General features: G+C 35.8%; 1 protein-coding gene across 9 annotated transcripts in view; it reads left to right on the plus strand.

The window, feature by feature from the left end:
* DAAM (disheveled-associated activator of morphogenesis-like protein) overlaps window positions 1-19,325 on the plus strand; it is a 1,051,518-nt gene that overhangs the window by 921,362 nt on the left and 110,831 nt on the right. For all 9 annotated transcript variants that reach the window (XM_069834114.1, XM_069834116.1, XM_069834117.1 and 6 more), the window contains one exon: window positions 9,401-9,553. In XM_069834114.1, coding sequence (XP_069690215.1) covers window positions 9,509-9,553 — 45 coding nt within the window. In that variant the 5' untranslated portion in view covers window positions 9,401-9,508. The remainder of the gene's footprint in view (window positions 1-9,400; window positions 9,554-19,325) is intronic.

Below are 19,325 nucleotides of genomic sequence, written 5' to 3' on the forward strand. Positions count from 1 at the left end.
TGTCTGAAACTAATACACGGTTAGAAAAATCGGAGCAAGAGATGCCGGAAGCCCTCAGATTAGTTGAGGAAATGACACAGAGAATTAATGAGACACCAAGTACATAGGTTATTGAACGTGTAAAACAGAAGTGGGAATCAATTTTATGTAAAAATAACGGATGTGGACTACTGTGTAATATAAACAGCAAATTAATGGACAAAGAGTAACCCGAGAATAAAGGACTGTCTCTTAGAGACTGCAATGATGTTAGGTTTTTTCGTTTTGCTCCTATCACGTCATGCGACGTAGAGCGCAGCTTTTCACAGCACAAACTGTGTTTGGCAGATAAACGAAAAAGATTTACACTGAAAATGTATCTTGTAGTGCATTGCAATTCGGTACTGTAACTGCACTTCCTAAAGACGACCAATAGGATAAATAAAGAAATTAAAATTGCTACATGTTTATTTCCACCATTAACACTGTGTATAATTAAACACAAATGCTTATAAAAGACAGGAGAATAAATGCTTTTCACATTCATTTGACATTGTCATGGTGTAATGTATATTTACTTTTAGAATGTCCATATGTGTGCGTTTCCCCATACTACCGTACTCTACTCTAAATAGCAACGTTGTTACCTCAACACATCTCTACCTTTCACTACCTGCAGCGAGTCAACAACCTATAGTACAAGCACAGTAAACTTATTGTATCGGGTCCCAAGTCTCGAAGCCTGATTATAATTAATTATAAACTTCGACTATTGAGACGTGTTTTATAATCCAGTCGTTAGGCGTTGCATCCATATGGTGGCGGTGGTTGGAGAAGTGCATATAATATTCACCTATTGCTGCTGCTGCTGCTGCTTCATTTGCTATATGTGTCATACAAAAATTTGCTATTAATTATTTCTCCTTCGCTTTTTTCGTCAGAGAAGAAGATAGTCGGTTACCACGTCTAGTCGCGAAACCAGGTGGCCCGGGTTCGATTCCCGGTCGGGGCAAGTTACCTGGTTGAGGTTTTTTCCGGGGTTTTCCCTCAACCCAATATGAGCAAATGCTGGGTAACTTTCGGTGTTGGACCCCGGAATCATTTCACCGGCATTATCACCTTCATCTCATTCAGACGCTAAATAACCTAAGCTGTTGATAAAGCGTCGTAAAATAACCTACTAAAAAAAAAAAAAGATAGTAAAATGGGGGGGGGGGAAGGCTAATGAATGCTTCATAAAACATAGGCTAATTTTTATTAATGCAAGAGACAAATCATATGATACTTCACCTATTCGAATATTTGAACGAAATTTGAGATGTGCATGGTTTTTCTTGCGACAATTTTCGGAAATCATATATGTAATTAATTAGCTGTTCTTTGTCCTTTACCAACATTCACTAAAATTACGATAGCAGGCAGAAGATGAGTGTTTTACCCATCTTATCTGTACCTGTCATTATGTTCTGATTTGTTTCTTCTGTGTTAGTGGCTGTAGAAAACAAGGGAGTTTTTGAATTTCATGTTGAAGATATACCGATAAGCTGTCACAATTTTACTATAATTATGTGTATAAATTCCGCCTTTGCTTATCATATAATATGAATGAATTAATTAGTCATATTTTCTCATTAACGTTTTCGGTACGTAAATTGTACCATCTTCAGATGTTAACCACAATGGTTAACAATTAGCATCATATACAAACATCTGAAGATGGTACAATTTACGTACCGAAAACGTTAATGAGAAAATATGACTAATTAATTCATTCATATTATATGATAAGCAAAGGCGGAATATATACACATAATTATAGTAAAAAAGGGAGTTTTTAGTCAGAATATTGGACTGAAAGAGAAGAAATAAGCCTAATTCAGTAGAAAATTATTTATTTCTCTGATGGAATCCCTTCCTTTTGATTACCATACAATTTCGTTACTGAGTTTATTTACCTACGTAGCAAATTAAATCATCGAAAAATTATCTGCTACAACCTACAGGAAATCGACGATGTTTGCTGTTGATATAAAGCAACGGCTTACTATTTCTTTATTAAGTAGAAGCATTATACAGTCGGACACTAAAGTCTACATACACCCTAAAAATAACACTTAAATTCAAAATCAATAAAGAAAATATTATGTATTCACTTTCTGTGACATAAACAGACATTTTAGGAAATGAAAAACAACATATATACTGCATTATTAATAACAATTCCATATAATAACATCTTAAGCACACAAAAGAAAAACCGTTCAGGTACAAAAGTCAACATACATTTTGATTATTTTTACTTTCAGGCACCGTTTAATATTTTGTATTTCCACCTTTTGCTTCTATCACAGCTTCCAAACTTCGAGGCATAGATTCCACCAATTTTTTTGTGTCCGCTGATGTAAATTTATTCCACTCTTTCACTAAGGCAGCTTTCAAATCCTTCTTGCTTTTTCTTTTGTATTTTTTTATCCTCTGTTTTAGTTCCCCCCAAAGATGTTCAATTGGGTTGATGTCTGGTTACTGGGGAGGCGAATGCAACTGTTTTGGTACATTGTAAATTAGCCATTCTTTTACGACAATGGCCGTATGCTTGGGGTCATTGTCTTGCTGAAACACCCACTCTGTTCCTAGTCCCAGTTTCTCAACAGATTGTTTCAAATTCTCCTTTAATATGGTGAGATACTTCCATTTATCCATAATATCCTCAATAAATACTAAATTCCCAACCCCAGCTCCAGACATGCAACCCCATACAAGAATATTTCCACCACCATGCTTCACTGATGGGACAAGATTTTTCTTTTTCAAACTTTCATTCCTTTTTCGCCACAGCTTTTGCTTTCCATCATACTGAAAGATGTTGAATTTACTTTTATCCTTGAAGAATACTGTATTCCAGTATGTGGAATCTTTACTTGGATGCAGAGTTGCAAATTCTAGGCGCTTCTGTTCATTTACCATGCTTATGAACAGTTTTTTCCTTGCTGTTCTACTTTGAAACTCATGCTTTTTCAGAAGTCTTCGTACTGTGGTGGGATGAACAATATTTCCACTAGTATTTGCGACATCTACCGCCAACTCCGTAGCTGTAATTTTGGGATCTGAATTCACTTTTCTAGTGATGTGTCGTTGCTCCCTGTTAGATAATTTTGTTGGTCTTCCACATTTAGCTTTGTTTTCTACACTTCCTGGATCATTGTTGTTTCTTATTACGGTTTGGACACTTGCACGGCTCCTTCTAACAATTTCCCCAATTTTACGCAGTGGAAAGCCCTTTTTATTGAGTTCAATTATATTTTTTCTCACTTCCACTGGTATTTCAGTTCCTTTTGGATCCATGATACGCAATCAAATTATGTATTGTAATACACATCTACTGCATCAACAAACTGCACCAACTTTACTGTGTTCACTGCAACGTCTCTCCTACAACTGACGGAAGAATCGAAGTGTATGTTGACTTCTGTACTTCAGTAAACACAAACAGTTGCATCTATCAAGCTTGTAGTGCAAGATACTGGTCTGAATACCTTGGTTTTTGTTATGGAAGTGAACGCAGACATAGAGTTTCACGTTAACATCTGTGCAGTCAGAGTTGTACAAAATATGCTAAAAATGGGGGTGTATGTAGACTTTAGTGTCCGACTATTTCATGTGCATCATTCACGGATACATTGAAGAGCACATTCTGAATACTCGTAGTTCATGAGGGAACTTTGTACATAGACAACATACCCAAACCCATTTCTTCAGCATTAGAAAAACATGCATTTGTATAAAAACCTAGAAATCGTTCTTTTGCAAAATCGCAATAATTTCTCTTAATTTTACATATGAGAAAGAAAAAATAAATTTATGAAGCAGTAGAAAAAAGAAATGTGCAACAGCAACAGTTAGAACGGCTTAGTTATTGGTAAGTGAAATGTGTCGAATATAAAAGCTATGTGTACATGCACGCATAGTCGACCAATAGATAATATCCACAAAATAAATATTTTCATTAAACGTGATCGTTGATCTCCGAACAGAATTGTTTTGATTTGCAAAATTCTCCTCGGTTGCAATAAAGTTTAATACGTATACGTATATATATTTTGGTGTTTATTTCCCTTTCGTTGGTAGAATGTCTTGAAACTAATTTTTGTAATTGATTAACTAGCGGACTTACTCCTGTTAATTATGTAAGTCTGTGCGGCTTACAGCTGTTTCGGTGCTTCATCACACCATCCTCAGAGCCTACTAGATCTCTGCGTCATCTCGAACTTCTCTGCCTGTTGTGTGGGTGCGTTTGATTGTTGAAAAGTGGAGTCAAATAGTGTGTGTGTACTGAAATTGATCTGTGTGTTGAAAATTTGATCAGGGTGTGTTTTACTGTGTTTGCATATTTCATATTTTTCTAGTGTGTTGAGTTTTTGGTTCTTGGGTTGTATGTGTAGGATTTCCATGTCCGCATTTATGTTATTGTATGTATGGTTAGCATTGGTTATGTGATCGGCGTATGTAGATGTATATTGTGTCCTCTGGTTATTGCTTTAATGTGTTCTTTGTAGCGAGTTTGGAATAATCTGCCTGTCTGTCCAATGTAGAACTTGTCGCAACTATTACATGTGAGTTTGTATATACCTGTGTGATCGTATTTATTTGTTTGTTTTTTTTGTGTGTTGAGATGTCTTTGTAGTATGTTTTCTGTTCTGTATGCTATGTTGTAATTCTGGTTTCTGAATGAAGATGCGATCTTATGTGTGCTTTTGTTTTCATATGTTAGTGTGATGTATTTCTTGTGTTCTTGTGTTTGTGTTGTGTTTTGCGTGTTTTTGTGTTTAAGTTTTTGTTTTGTCTTCCTTATGATGTTGTCTATTATGTTTGGATTGTATCCGTTTTCTTGTGCTATGTATTTGATTGTGTTCACTTCTTCATTGTAGTATTGTTGGCTCATGGGTATGTTGAGTAATCTGTGTACCATTGTCCTGAATGCAGCATGTTTGTGATGTATGGGGTGTTTAGACGTGTTGTGTATGTGTGTAGTGGTGGTGGTTAGTTTTCTGTATATTTTGAAGGTGTGTTTGTTGTCAATTGTTGTTATGGAGATGTCTAGGAAATTTATGTAATTTTTGTGTTTATTTTTATTAAGTTGGTCATGCTTAATACTGTACGAAAGACTGTGTTAGGTAGTGCAGTACTGATTTTAATCTATATCCAACCAATGTTCTTGAAGTAGACCTATAATTTCGTTGGTTTCTATTTCAGGGACATTTTAGCAGTTCATTGCGGAATTATCATATACTTCAGCTTGCATATCCATCGCGTTTAATAAAATTGTAGTTCAATTTTTAACGAAAGACTAGGAAAATACATCTAATGAATGAATGAATGAATGAATGAATAAGAAATATATAGATAAGTAAACTCTTAGCGTTCTTTTATTTAATTACTTGGCACAGATATTTTCAAGCTTCTTCATGTATTATTTAACTATTTCGTTGTTTTTAATGCGTATGTCTTTTGAATTAAAGTTATTTTGTGTCGCCTTTCGCCTCTTATTTGAATTCTTTGGCTATAAATACATTAGAAATGTAATTTTGTAGACTTGAGGTCATAAAAACGTTTAATTCTATCCAACATATTTCTTGTGTCTCAGAAAGAAGTCTGCGTAAGGTAACACTGATCTTACCATGAGAGTAATACGAAGGAGTCACCATGGTTTCATAAAAGTCTTTGTCACGGCTGCACCCCATGATGAAGACAGCGCTATATTGGGAACAATACTGCCAAGTATAGGGATATTACATAACATCTACAGGTTACCCAATCTGCCAACTGCTACGCAGTACCTCCAGGGAAATGCTACGTTAACACCTTGCAACTGGCCACTATTGTCACATACGAGGGGTAGTCATAAAGTTTTAATTATCACCTCGAAAAAATGAAGCTGCGACCATGAAACTTGGTGATGGTGTTAGTCCTTTTCTACATATTCACCCTTCAACGCGACACATTTTTCCCAACGATGGACGACTTGACGGAGGCCTTGGTTGTAGAAGTCTGCATTTTGGCTGTTCAGGAAACGCTCCACCTCAAAAATCACCTCGTCGTCATTCTGAAAATGCCTGCCACGCAATGGTTTCTTCATCCGAGGAAAGAGGAAGAAGTCACTGGGTGCCATATCAGGAGAATACGGGGGGTGAGGCAAAATTTGATAGCATAAAGAAGCAGCATGTGTGACTGTGTCCTGTGCAGAATGAGCTGGGGCGTTGTCATGAAGGAAAAGGACCCCCTTGGACAGCTTCCCGCGACGCTTCGTCATGATAGCCTCCCGTAACCTCGTCAGGAGATTTCGGTAATATGCTCCTGTGAAGGTTTGCCCCTTCTAAGCATAATCTGTCAGAACCACACCTTGGATGTCCCAAAAAACACTCAGCTGTACTGTGCATTTGTTTAAAAGACAGTGTCTTTCTCTAAATCCTCCAAGTAGGTATTGAACAGGATAGGACGTTCTTGTGTGACTTAATTATTAATAATAATTAAAATTAAGGGTCCTTCATTGCAACTGTGATGAATTACAAAATCTTTAATAATCGTAGAAATACGTCACTGAACCCATAAATAAGCGTAGACTGTGTCAAATGAATTTTTTCAGCTGGTTATTCAACAACGCTGTATTAACTGCTCGGTTAATAGTTGATGGGAATGGTGATAGGGGAATGGTATTTGGCGAGATGAGGCCGAGGATTGGCCATAATTACGTGACATTCACCTTACAGTTGAGAAAACCTCGGAAAAACCCAACTAGGTAATCAGCTCAAACGGGAATCGAACCCACGTCGGAACGCAACTCCGGATCTGCAGGCAAGCGCCTCAGTCGACTGAGCTACGCTGGTGGCTGTCAACTGAATGGAGACGTTCTTAAAAAAAAGAAAACTTCACTACGTAATAATATTGAATTTGATGTTCCCTATAACATCAAACGTGTTTTATCTCCCCTAACAACATTGTACAGAACGACATTCAAATGTGTGTAGATAGCGCTGTGTTTTTGAAAGGAAATAGTAATATGCGTTACAAGAGCGGTATGTTGAAGTTTTCATGTTCGAGGAAGAGTTTGAAAAAGCGAAACGTAGTTGAGCTTTTTTAATTTCCGAGAATTGAAAGAAAACATACCGCTCGTGTATCGTACATTATTTTGTGCGAAGATCGTTTATTACATACCTGAAAGAGGAATTTCTAATTAGTTGCAATGAAATCTCCATCTTGGTTTCTGTTCAATAACGGCAAATTTGCAAAACAAAAGTATCTATCTTCAACATTGTTGCTTTAAAATGTTTTCTGTGTTTACTATACTCCAGCAGGCCGTGATACACGTCTGTTTTTTTTCCCCCCAGTCTATGATGAGTCTGGAATCTTGTTGATTTTTTCACGGCTTCCTTAATGTTACTTGCATCACGAATGCAGTAACTTTAGTGGAGTTGTAGAGTTTACTTAATTTTTGCAAATATTTAAAAACAATAATTAACAGTGCAATTTAGGTGAAATTTATAATTATTACTATATTGAACGTCTCTAAAAATAAAATGTTAAAAGCCTAAAACAGTAAAATCAATATGTCACTTAAGCGGTAAGAAGAGGGAAATTGTTGTGTGTGTTAGGTTGGAAATACTGAATGTGGAATTTTAGACTTTCCGCGGATTGGTTTTGTGCGGAAACCAAGCAAATACGCACGATCTCGCACAATAATATTTTGTTAGGAAAGAGGGAAATGTGTTACTAAGGATTGAGTGTATTGTATGCTGAAAAGGGAAAACGATGTAATGTACGGTAAATTGTTATTCCAGTGAATTCCTTAATTCGGGAATAAAAGTTAATTCTTTTCTTTTGAGTTAGACTTATTTTTCTCGAGAAAACTTGCATGAAATTATCACAGAAGTGATGAAAAAGTCCCTAACGTGTTTAGAAATTACTTTAGAACGAGATTCAAAGTATGAACTCGATAAACAGTTGACTGACAAGTGAGTTTTATGTTTCAAAACATGGCATTGCTGTCTCAGCAGGAACAAGATTCAAGCGAAGTCGTGAAAATCGAACGCAGCTCTAGTGTGTACGGCTCACTGGACCGATTAAATAGTGCTAGCGCGGCCGTGAACCCGCAAACTGGGCTACCAGCAATGGGGCAGTGCGACCGTTACCTTCAGGTGTCTTCTTTTGTTTTGTTGCTCTCTTTATCAGCTGGCCTGTTACAGGGTGCTTCCAAGCTTTTGCAACAAAAACATTTGTTTCTACACTTGCAATAGGGATATCTTATGCGAAGTTTTACCGCTAGATGGCAGGAGCGTTCCATGCGGCGCAAGATGTTGTAGGGCTATATTATGTCATATGCTACAGTTGATTACGTTTTCCCGCTTGTTGGTTTTCTGTGCGTGTCAAAATTATATTTACAATTATTTTGTATAACCTAGTATAATTTAATATAATTCAATATTTTCTTACCTCATAATTTAATTTAATTTACAATAAATAATAACGTAAACTTGTGTAATATTGAGCGATTCCCCGAGATGGGTGGGGAAATCTACAGTATACAGAATATAGATACGAGTAAATTCTCAGGAATAGGGAATATCCTAAATTAAATGAAGCACTATCACTTAAAATAATATTTAAAATAAATCTAATTTTGTATTGTCTAAGGAAATATATATCCAGAGGATGGATGTATTTACTTGTTTTAGGTGGAATGATCGTATGTCCTAGACTTGAAATTATTCATTTATTAAGGTTGTGTCCTTGTGCGCATTCAATGACTCACACAACAGTGTACACTTTTGATTAGCTGCAATATTTTCAAACAGAACGTTGGAGAAAATTGTTCTTAAATGGGTTTTAGACATTTTACCAGTCGCTTCTAGACTAGGCTAGGCTTACGGGTAAGGTGTCCCATCCCCTTAACTTGTACAGTGCTCTAACAGACAAACCACACATTACACAAACGAATGCTTTTGGGAGCTTTACAGAGATGTAAAGATGGGCCTGTATACAAATTTTGGCTACGAAATTCCTGTTCGAGCCGAAACCCTTCCCTTGTGAGATGACGACTCCTGATGAGGTTACTGAACAGTCTTCTTGCCTACAGGGACATGTTCCTTTACGTACGGTATCGTGAATTCCCAGCTTTACTTCCCTCTCGGAGCAAGCCAAGCTAAGACCGGGTTTGAATCTCTAAACCTCGGATCTTATAGCCAACATGTTAACCGCCAGACCACCAGAGACCACGTAATTTTGTGTGATGATTTTGATGAACTGGTATTATTTAAATTTATTGAAACTACAGTTGTTAAGATTTGACTTGTGTTGTTCGAATGATTGATTTCAATAATGGTAATCCAATTATAATATCTACTAACTGGTGATGTGTTTATTGTTGCAGACGCTGCCGGCGTGCCCGGTGCGCCTGAACCTGAGGGGCGGCCTGGAGGCGTTGTCCCAGCAGCTCGCCGCCTCCGTGAACCGCCTCCACTGCCCCACCTTGCCAGCCATGCCCGCCGTTCGGGGTCGTAAGGGCTGGTGCGGCTGTCTCCAGGTCAGTATTCTCTACGCTGTGTGCCCAGACTGTTCTTGAACTCCCGAAAAAGCGCAGCCATTCTAATGTTATAGTGACAACATATAAAAGAGAACGATCGCTAGGATCTCAACTGTCCAAAATGAACTTTTGGTAACCACCGCTAGATCCAAGTATAGCTACAAGCTATTGCCACAGTCTACTATATACAGTCGCGAAGCTCAATATGTAGTAAAAATGCAAACATGGGTAGTTGCCCACCACTAGGATCGCTACTATCGCCTCATCATCGCAGATCTCTCTCCTAGCAGACGACAAAATATGTTACACTTTCGTTGTCGTGTTCTTTTGGAAAAATTAACACCTTCCTTCCATTATTGAAATATTAAATGCATAAAGTTAATTTATTATTTTAATGAAGTATATTAAATTCCACCATAAACTCGAAGATACCTGCAAGAAATAAGTTAATATTATTTTTGTTTGTGTAAAACGAACTGAAATTTACTATAATCGCTTCACTCATTCAAGATTATAGCGATAATTAACTATGAAACCAATAAATATTAATTTGCATTTCCCTTTACAACAATAATAATGGAAATATGATTTAATGGAGTAACTTACGTGTACCGGTACTTGTAGTGTAGGCTTACGTAGTTAACAAAGTGGGATGAGGTTAAGCAGTAATAATCACACCAGAATTGGAAATAAAACGTGATCAATAAATTTCATTGTAACAGACTTTTTCTACGTCTCTAGTAAAGTAACAAATAAAAATAACAACAGAATTAACAGCTATAATTAAAAACATATCCTTTGAAAAAAAAAAGTAGGCCTAAGCAATAATAATCCCACCAGAATTGAAAATAAGACGTGATCAATAAATTTCATTAAATCAAACTTAATTTTTCTACGTCTCTAGTAAAATATTATCATTCCAATTATTATATTTTAGCCATTAATATTTGTATTACAACCAATAACGAACATTTCACAAGCATCAATGTGAAATACGCAACGAGCTAGCACTCGATGGAAATACGACACAGTCCAAAATCGACCGTGGACAGTCTATTGTTTCTAGTTGCTAACCACTTGGAGCGCTTTATCACGAGATTTGCAAAAAATCACCTCAAGCTTCGCGACTGTATATAGTAGACTGTGCTATTACTCCATCCAATTCCATCAGGGTTATAACGTGACTTCTTTTGCAGCCGCTAGAGGGCACTTATAGACCTGTTACTAAATCTACGTATTACTCTGTGAAAAGATTTATTAAATCTACATACTTAGACTTCAACAAACAAAATTTGATAACATAATCTCAAGGGGGGAAAATGGAACTATCTGCATCAAAATCCACAGTTAATTCCCGATTTACCACGAAAATCGTCTGTAGCTGCATTTAGATTGGCAACAGGCCATGATTGTTTGGCCAAACACCTGCATAGAATAGGAATATATCAGTCCCCTAACTGCCCATTGTGCAACTCAAACCAAGAAATGGATTCGGAACACCTCAAAATCTGTGCTCCAGTGGTTGGCCATGATAATATCTTTGAAAAATATTGGAGTGCAAGAAGTCAAATGACTTTATTGTCAAAGGTCTGGCATTAGAAAACAACAACAAAAATTGATGTGTTGTCTTAAGGGGAGATTCCACTGAAAATCATGAAAATATTCCAAAACATTTTTATTGGCTATTTCACTACTTTAGAATATTTTCATACCCCATATGAATTTAGTTCAATTCTGATTACAAATATGTTTAATTTCCTTAATTAAGGCTGTAAGGGGGCGTTAAAGAGCTATCAAATTATTTTCTCATCAAAGAATTCTTTTTTAAAAATTTCTGATTACAAGTCTAGTAACTTTTTGGTTCTAAACTTGGCTTCCTGAAGTTACTAGATGAATGTAGCGGAGGTGAATTTTAATAGTTATGTGTTACATAAATATTCATTTTATTTTCAAATCCATTTTTCCATAAGTTTATTTTTCTTGATTCAACACCAACTTTTTTTGCCAAATATTAATGAATCTGGATGAAATTTTTACTCCAAGTGTTTATGAGGTAGCTGCATGTTTCTATGCATTTATTTTATAAGAAATGCTGCTAGTTTATTTTATTTTTGTTGATGAATTACAGAAAAATAACACTTTCAAAATTTCAAAAAACATTTTCAAAGTGAATAAATTATATATTTCATAAAATGAATGCATAGAAATGTTTCTCTATGTCTTATGAATGTAACAAAAAAGGAAGCTTAAAACTGGAGATCTTCTACTAAAAACTTGGGTTCAAGAATATTTATAAAAAAAACAAAAAGTCAAAAGCCTAAAACATTTGGGAGTTCAAAATTTGAATTGTGTCTTTGCTTTTCTTTCTTCATATGGTTCCAAAATTACGAATACCCATTTCACTAATCCACATTTATTTATAACCTAATGGGGTTTATTGAGGATATTTAAGCTTTTCAACACCTGAGAAATAATATTTAAAAGTATAAATCATTCATCACGATGCGCCTTTATTTAAATTTTATGGTTAAATACTCCCAGTATAACTGAATTGCCAATATATTCGTAATCCTGATCATAGAAATGCAAACCGTGCCTTAATCTATAAATCCGATGGACAAACAGATGTGATGATCATTATGGTGATGGTTGTTCAGAGCTTTCAAATGTGACGGTGCCTTATTGCGTGTATTAGTTTGTACAGGAAGATCTACATTCTGATAAGCATTTTCAAATTTAATTTACTTCAAGAGGCAAATTTTCTGCTTGGATACTACAGTTGACAATATATTCACTTGATGAAGTGGTCGTATCACACCTAGACTGCGTTACATGAATGATTCAGGTGTAGCCTAAGTGCAATTTTATTAAAACTGTGCACGGCAGCAAAAAAATGATGCAGCAGCTTCTGGAAGTCTGACGTCATGACACAAGGTGCCTATTAACACCCCTTCAACCTTTACATTAATTGACTTTCCGTTTGTATTCGTTGAATACGCAGATAAATGATCATAACTCATAATAATTAATTATATAATGAATAATATACTGCCCAGTTCACTTGCAGAATGGAAGAAATGACATAATATTAATTTATTATGCCGACTATTACACTTTTACTACGTCACACTACTTTCGACCAATAAAACGGTACGAAAGGACGTCTTTCAACCAATCATGGCTGCTTATCGCACAATTTTATCGCGTCCCTAGCATTTGTTTTAATTTTATCGCGTCCCTAGCATTTGTTTATTTTTATTACTACCCTAGCATTTGTTTCTTTGTTTGCCAACATTTCAAACTGCACTGGTCTGACCGTCAAAAAACAGAAAATTACAAACCACTCCCGTCGATGCACATCACTTTCAAATATGACTCGCATTTTGGCATTCATGAACAAGAATTAATAAAGATCACTGGTCATATATGAAGAGCACCATTCGGAAATCCTGAATGAGTTGAGGGATACACCATGTACACCAACGAGTTCACTTCTTTTACGCACACGTCCAATATAACATCAACTGAACCACCAAAACATTCAAATTTGAAAATTGTACTTTCAATAATTGTTTCTTTTAAAATTATCCATGTTTATTTTTTATTTCATCATCGGGCTATTCCATATGAAATCGGACAACGAAATACCATGACATGTCAGAATTGTCTGAAAATTCGTACAGACGTTTAGTATATGGGAACTAGTAAATGTACAAATTTTGGCTTTCCTTAGCCCAGTAGTTTTCAGATAAAATTCTTTAAAATTTAGCGTATTTTGTATTTTCTTCTTGCTTTAAACACATACTACTACGCCTGGCTTCGAAATAAAAAATTAAGCTATAGCTAATTTTGTAGTGCACATTTAAATGTATTAATGGGGTGTAACACATATATTTTATTGTTTGTGGAAATCATGGATATACTGTTTTTTGTGATTTATAACTTGTTACCACCAAAAAAGTATGGATATAAAATACTATAATATTAGTTATTGTTGAGACAAAAATCATACATTTTTTTTTTAAAAGCTATTTTAAATGAAAAGCCTTAAAATAAATATTTCAAATCTCGCTATAAAAATACGCGCTCCCTGCAGCGTCATGCGGCGATGTGAGAGGAGCCAGAATGTTCTTATCAGCTGGCCTTGAAACAGCTGGTGTGTAGTCACAACACAAGGGATGAGACGATTACGTGACCCACCAGCCAGTCTTCTGCGTATATTATTACAGGGTGACAGAGGATATTCAGTTCCATTGTTTGAAAGTTTTCTTTTATTGTGTTGCAGAAAATTCAACAAAAACTACTCTGTTAAGGTAAGATGACGATTACGTATTGCCTTAAAAGCAAGAATTATAGCTATCAATCATGCTATTACAAAATCGCGTCACAAAAATACATGTGCACATTATCGGTACTGAAAAGTAAAATCCTTTTTTATAGGGTGCCCAAAATGGAAAATCGTTTTAGGACAGATCGCTGCTTCAGCCCCTTCCAACGATAACATAGAAAAAGTACCACAGAAAAGTTGAAGGTGGTGCCAAATTGGATATTGGAAAAGTTTAACATTCCCATTAACTTAAAAAACTCTGTGAGAATGTGTAAAACGTGTTCCTGCAATTATACAAGACTATAATAATAATAATAATAATAATAATAATGGCTTTATTTATCCTGGCAGATTTAAGGCCGTAAGGTCTTCTCTTACACTCAGCCAGGAATAAGATTTGCTTACACAGTTGAACATAAAACTGGATTGGAATTAATTAGTTACATACTGATACAATTTAGGTACATAATGAGACCATCCCCTACGGATATTACCGGTACTTCTAAATATTGTGCTGAACAAATTACAAATCCCAATTCTGATACCTATCACAGTGATAAAACTAATGTAGGAGGAAGCGCAGGTAACCCAAGTGTTACAGAGGAAAGAACAGGAGAGGAAATTATTGAAGTGGATAGTGCTGATAATACAAGTGACGGTACTACTACTACTACTACTACTACTACTACTACTACTACTACTACTACTACTACTACTACTACTACTACTACGACTTCTAATGACTTTCAGAAAGAAATTGAGATTCCAAAATTAAATCAATCGCTCGCTTCTATTGAGGAAAGTCCACTGGAACAAGAATATCGCATGCCTTCATCCCTGTCTCCACATCAAAGCTGGAAATGAAACTTTTCTCCCATGCTGCCAATAGTGTTGAAGTAACCATCAGTAAACAGTAACAGGTTAGTGTAGGATTATGTAATTATTTTAGTATTCAGAGAAATACGTCTTTCATTTCGAGTTGTTTTCAAATGCTTGAACTACTCGCATGACGCAACTTACGAGCTGCTAGCGTTGGCCAACTACGCACGCTCAGCTAGCTGTGGGATGCAGCCGCGCGGCGAAGAAATCCACGATGAGAATTCTTTCTTTATTTTTTTTTTCACCCTTACCCAAAGAAAATTTTGGATCTGTAAACTGTGTTTCATTCTATATTAAGTCGCCCATATTGTCGTATTTTTATGTTTCAGCTATTTTTTAAAGAAAAAAAGTAAAATAAATAAATCTGCCTAGTCAAGTGAATAAGAATTTTTAAAAAATCCCTCCAAAGTCATTATATTACTCTCTGAGTCTGCTTTAAAAAGAGATGTCGTTGAAAATTCTACCACTAAATGTCACTGAGCAATGTTCTTCCAAAGCTAAGAATTTTACGAAAGTACGATAAATTTGACGCTCTATAAAATGAAATGTAATACTAGTTGGGGATATTTTAATTCACCATTAGGCTTGTCCAGTGAAGGCCTTTCAATGACAGAAGCACTGTTTTATTTAAAAAATGCGAGGTCAGATTTTGTGAAATTTTGTCCGATTTCACATGGAACAGCCCCATCGTTAATTAAAACGTTTCTTGTTTATTTCATCATCCCTAATTAAAACTTTTCTAACACTTGTTTATATTATTTAGGTTATGTTTGTTATAGCTTCTGCTATATATTATGGATAGTCACGTATCAGAGATTGTTTAATACTAAAATTAATTGAAAATCATCTGTCAAGTGACGTTGATTACTGGGATCCGGATGATTGAAATGGAATGCAAATGTTTTAATAAAAATGAAACTGAATTAACAAAGCCTTCTTGACTAGTAACAGTCCACGGAGTTCAATGATGATTCCATAGTTGGCACAACTGATACCGGTAACAAGAAAACATCATCATAAAACACTACTGCCATCTAGCGTAATGTTGAGATGGTACAATAATACATTTGAAGACAGTTGTATTTTCGTAAGCCAATTAATATTTTATTGTACACTTTGTTACTTCTAACTTTATATAGCCTACTTTCTTCTAATCGTGTAATAGTCAATTAAATCCCACTCGAGTTTTGATTTTCTCATGATAAATCAAAACCTCTAGTGAGATTACTGTTGATAAAATATCCGTTGACGACAGCGGGTCAAGGACGACCAGCTGACTGTTGGCATCACGTGCACATGCCTCAGCAGAGATGAACGGTCATCCAATCAATACGGGGGTGACCATGATCCCGTCACGATATAGCTGTCTTTTGAAACTAAATTTCGTTACTCACTGTAGCTTCTCAAGTTCATCATGATGCTGGTTGCTGGGTGGACACCAGTCCCATGAAATATCGTGAGAAAATGTCTTCCTTCATGAAGACTCGAACAAGCACTCATTCCATGTCGCTGGTCTAAGGCATGACGCCTAAGATCACGCGGCTTCGGTGCGAGACTGTCCACCATAGTTCAAGTAACGATTTTAAGTCTGTCTCTTCAGTGGATTTCGATTCGATTCTCAGCAGAGAAATGGAAATTTATCGTCCTCCTGCCCATTACTTTGTATTTGTTCTCTATTGTCTCAAGCAATGGTCGTACACAATGCTGACCACATAAAGAGGGAGTCCCGCTACTTGTTAGTGTTAACATTGGTTTCATAATCGTAGCGAGTGTGAGGTTAGAAGAGCCAACTTCTGAGCGTTGAGGATGGAAATAGTGTTGATTATAATGATGATACTGAAATTAATAACTTTTACACTTATTCATACCAGCTGCAGCGATGGGGGATTGAGCTTCGTGGGTAAAATGTTCATTTCAACCCCATCCAAGGTTTAGAACCGTTTGTTTATGAAGTAGCGGCGGGGAACATTGCCTCATTGCAGTGGCGTGTACTTATAGCATTGAATATGACGAAAGTTCTTTTGTTTGATCTTACGTAAATATTCCGCTTTTCCATCTTCTCATTCATCGTAGAAATTAAACCTCCGTTTCGAAGCCATCTTCTTTTTTTTACTCGATAAGTAAACGCAAGTTTCGTGGAGAGTAATGGGTCAACGTCAGTGATCACAGCAGACAAGGATCAAGACCACGTGCTCGGCTCTAGCATTGGACTGGGTTGAAGGAGAAAAAGAGGGGAAGGTACTCAGTAGTACATGTTCCGCATCCCTGGTTCACACAACTGGCTTCATGTGGGTGAATGACGAACAGTCAAGTACCTGCCATTAGAAACATACTGTTCTCGATGTCGGAAGAGCCTTGTATAAAAAAAATACTTATGTGAGCAGGAATGGAACTTTCTGAATTGGAGCTGTCTCATAGAATCCCACTTAAGGCTCGTTCACAATGAAAATTAAACATAACGTTAGCGTTAACTTAAGAATGTAAACGTTACGGTAAAATCAAGAAGTCATACCATCATTCACGATGGGAACATAAACACAACAGCAAACATACTTGGTAACCATGGAAACATAACAACGACGCCATTTCCTCATATTCTGTCGTATACTTCAGCGCTCCACGATTGTGTTCTGTTTGCAAATCACGTAAGCATAAGCAGGAAAGTTTGGAGTTTGCAAACTTTCATGTAACGTTTAACGGCAATGTTAATGTCAGTGTTCATGTGAATCATTGTGAATGATCCCATTTGGTAGCCTGGCCGCAAACTTCTGTGTTTATGTTACGGTTATGTTTAATTTTCATTGTGAATGGGCCTTTACAGTTTGCAGAAGCAGTAAAAAGTTTGTTTTATATTTCATACATTTGCATTAAAAAAGGAATTACTTTTAAATTCCGACTTGTTAAACAGGGATGTCTATTACCACCCATTTTATGTAGCATTTATTTAGATGTCTTCTTTGAGAATAGAAATTTTGAGACTTGAATAGTTTCTGAACATTGGAAGGCAGAAATTAAATTTATTGGCCTTTGGAAATGATTTGGTGTTACTTGCAGTCTCAGAAGAAGCACTGTAGAGACTTGGTTTTTAAATTAAATATAGGCCTAGTAATAAATAATCATAATTATTGTAAAATGTAACGTACAAAAACTAATATTGTTGCCGTTACTCGCCAGATTTAAAATAGAGTAATAATGAACCAAACACGAATTGAGCAGGTGTTCCAATTCCAGTCTGTGCTTGATATATTCTTCCAAAACGGTAGAGATACTTAAAGTCTTATAACAAATAAAAATTTCAGGTAATAAATGGTACAACAACAAACACATTAGGAAAAAATATAAGTATTAGTATTTTATTTATTGCTACATACAATACAAAATAAATACGTATTATTGACGTAACGCACACCCTTTTGAGCAAGGTCCTGTTCGGGGGCGGTTCCTATAAATAACTATTTTGTGCTAAATGGAACATAATAAAGATTAAATAATATTATAAAACCAATATAATTATTACAAAACAGGGATAATTGCTTAGATAAAAGTAGAGAATCAAGTCAAAAACAGAATATAAGCTGGAATGAATGAAGTATGTTGAAATTCAGAAAAAGAAAAAAAAATGGCGAAATAGACATGAATACTGAATAATCTTGTTAATTTCCTTCTTAAATTTATTAAAATCAAAATTATCTAGGTCAGGATTTATCATCAAATGGAGTTGTACAGGGACATCATTTTATTTTTACTAACATTTTTAATATTAACCTGGCTATACCTTTAGAGAACCGGAAAACCCGTTCGCTACCCCCTTCCATAACTGGAGTTCGATGATACTGGCGTAAAACACAAACACAACACTTTACTAGGTATAGGAGGGAAGAAAAGTACTTCATCCGTTTACGCAAACTAGGAAATATCGCGATTTTGAGTTCGATAATTTTCATTAGGATTTTTATTTAATCAAAATGCAGTACTGTATTAAGAATGAGTGTTTTTACTCACGAACTGAGCTATCCATGCGAACGTGTTCATTATGTAGTGTATATTATACTGTCTACAGCACATTAGCGTACAATATAGAGAATAATGAAGTTCAATTGAAAAATAATCATAAAATGGATATTTAAACACATTTTTGAAGATGGTAGCCATTCATTTCGATAGCCTACAGGCTTCAGTTCTTTTGTGCATATTATCGCACTATAGACTATTGCATCTAATTCCAATTACCAATTTCGTCCTTCGTACTAGTAACTCATGTTGAAATAATTCTGTACCTACTCTATAAAAGAGTACCTTATGTAATGTAAATTCAATCTTCACTTCTGCCCGACCCGCATAGATAAAATTACTCAGACATGCTATCTACTCTCCGTTCAAGTGGTTATGCCGCAGGATCGTAGAAAGGAGGGAAATCACGTGACAGTTAATTACTTAACGAGGCCCTTTTATTTAAGTTATTTTAAACAGTTGTATAATATTATGTAAACGACCATTCCTAACAGAAATTAATGTTTTCAGAAAAGAGCTAAGACAGCCCTGCTTTTACAGAGGGCCGTGCAGAAG

This window comes from Periplaneta americana, chromosome 8, assembly GCF_040183065.1.
Source record: "Periplaneta americana isolate PAMFEO1 chromosome 8, P.americana_PAMFEO1_priV1, whole genome shotgun sequence".
NCBI classification, from domain to species: Eukaryota; Metazoa; Arthropoda; class Insecta; order Blattodea; family Blattidae; genus Periplaneta; species Periplaneta americana.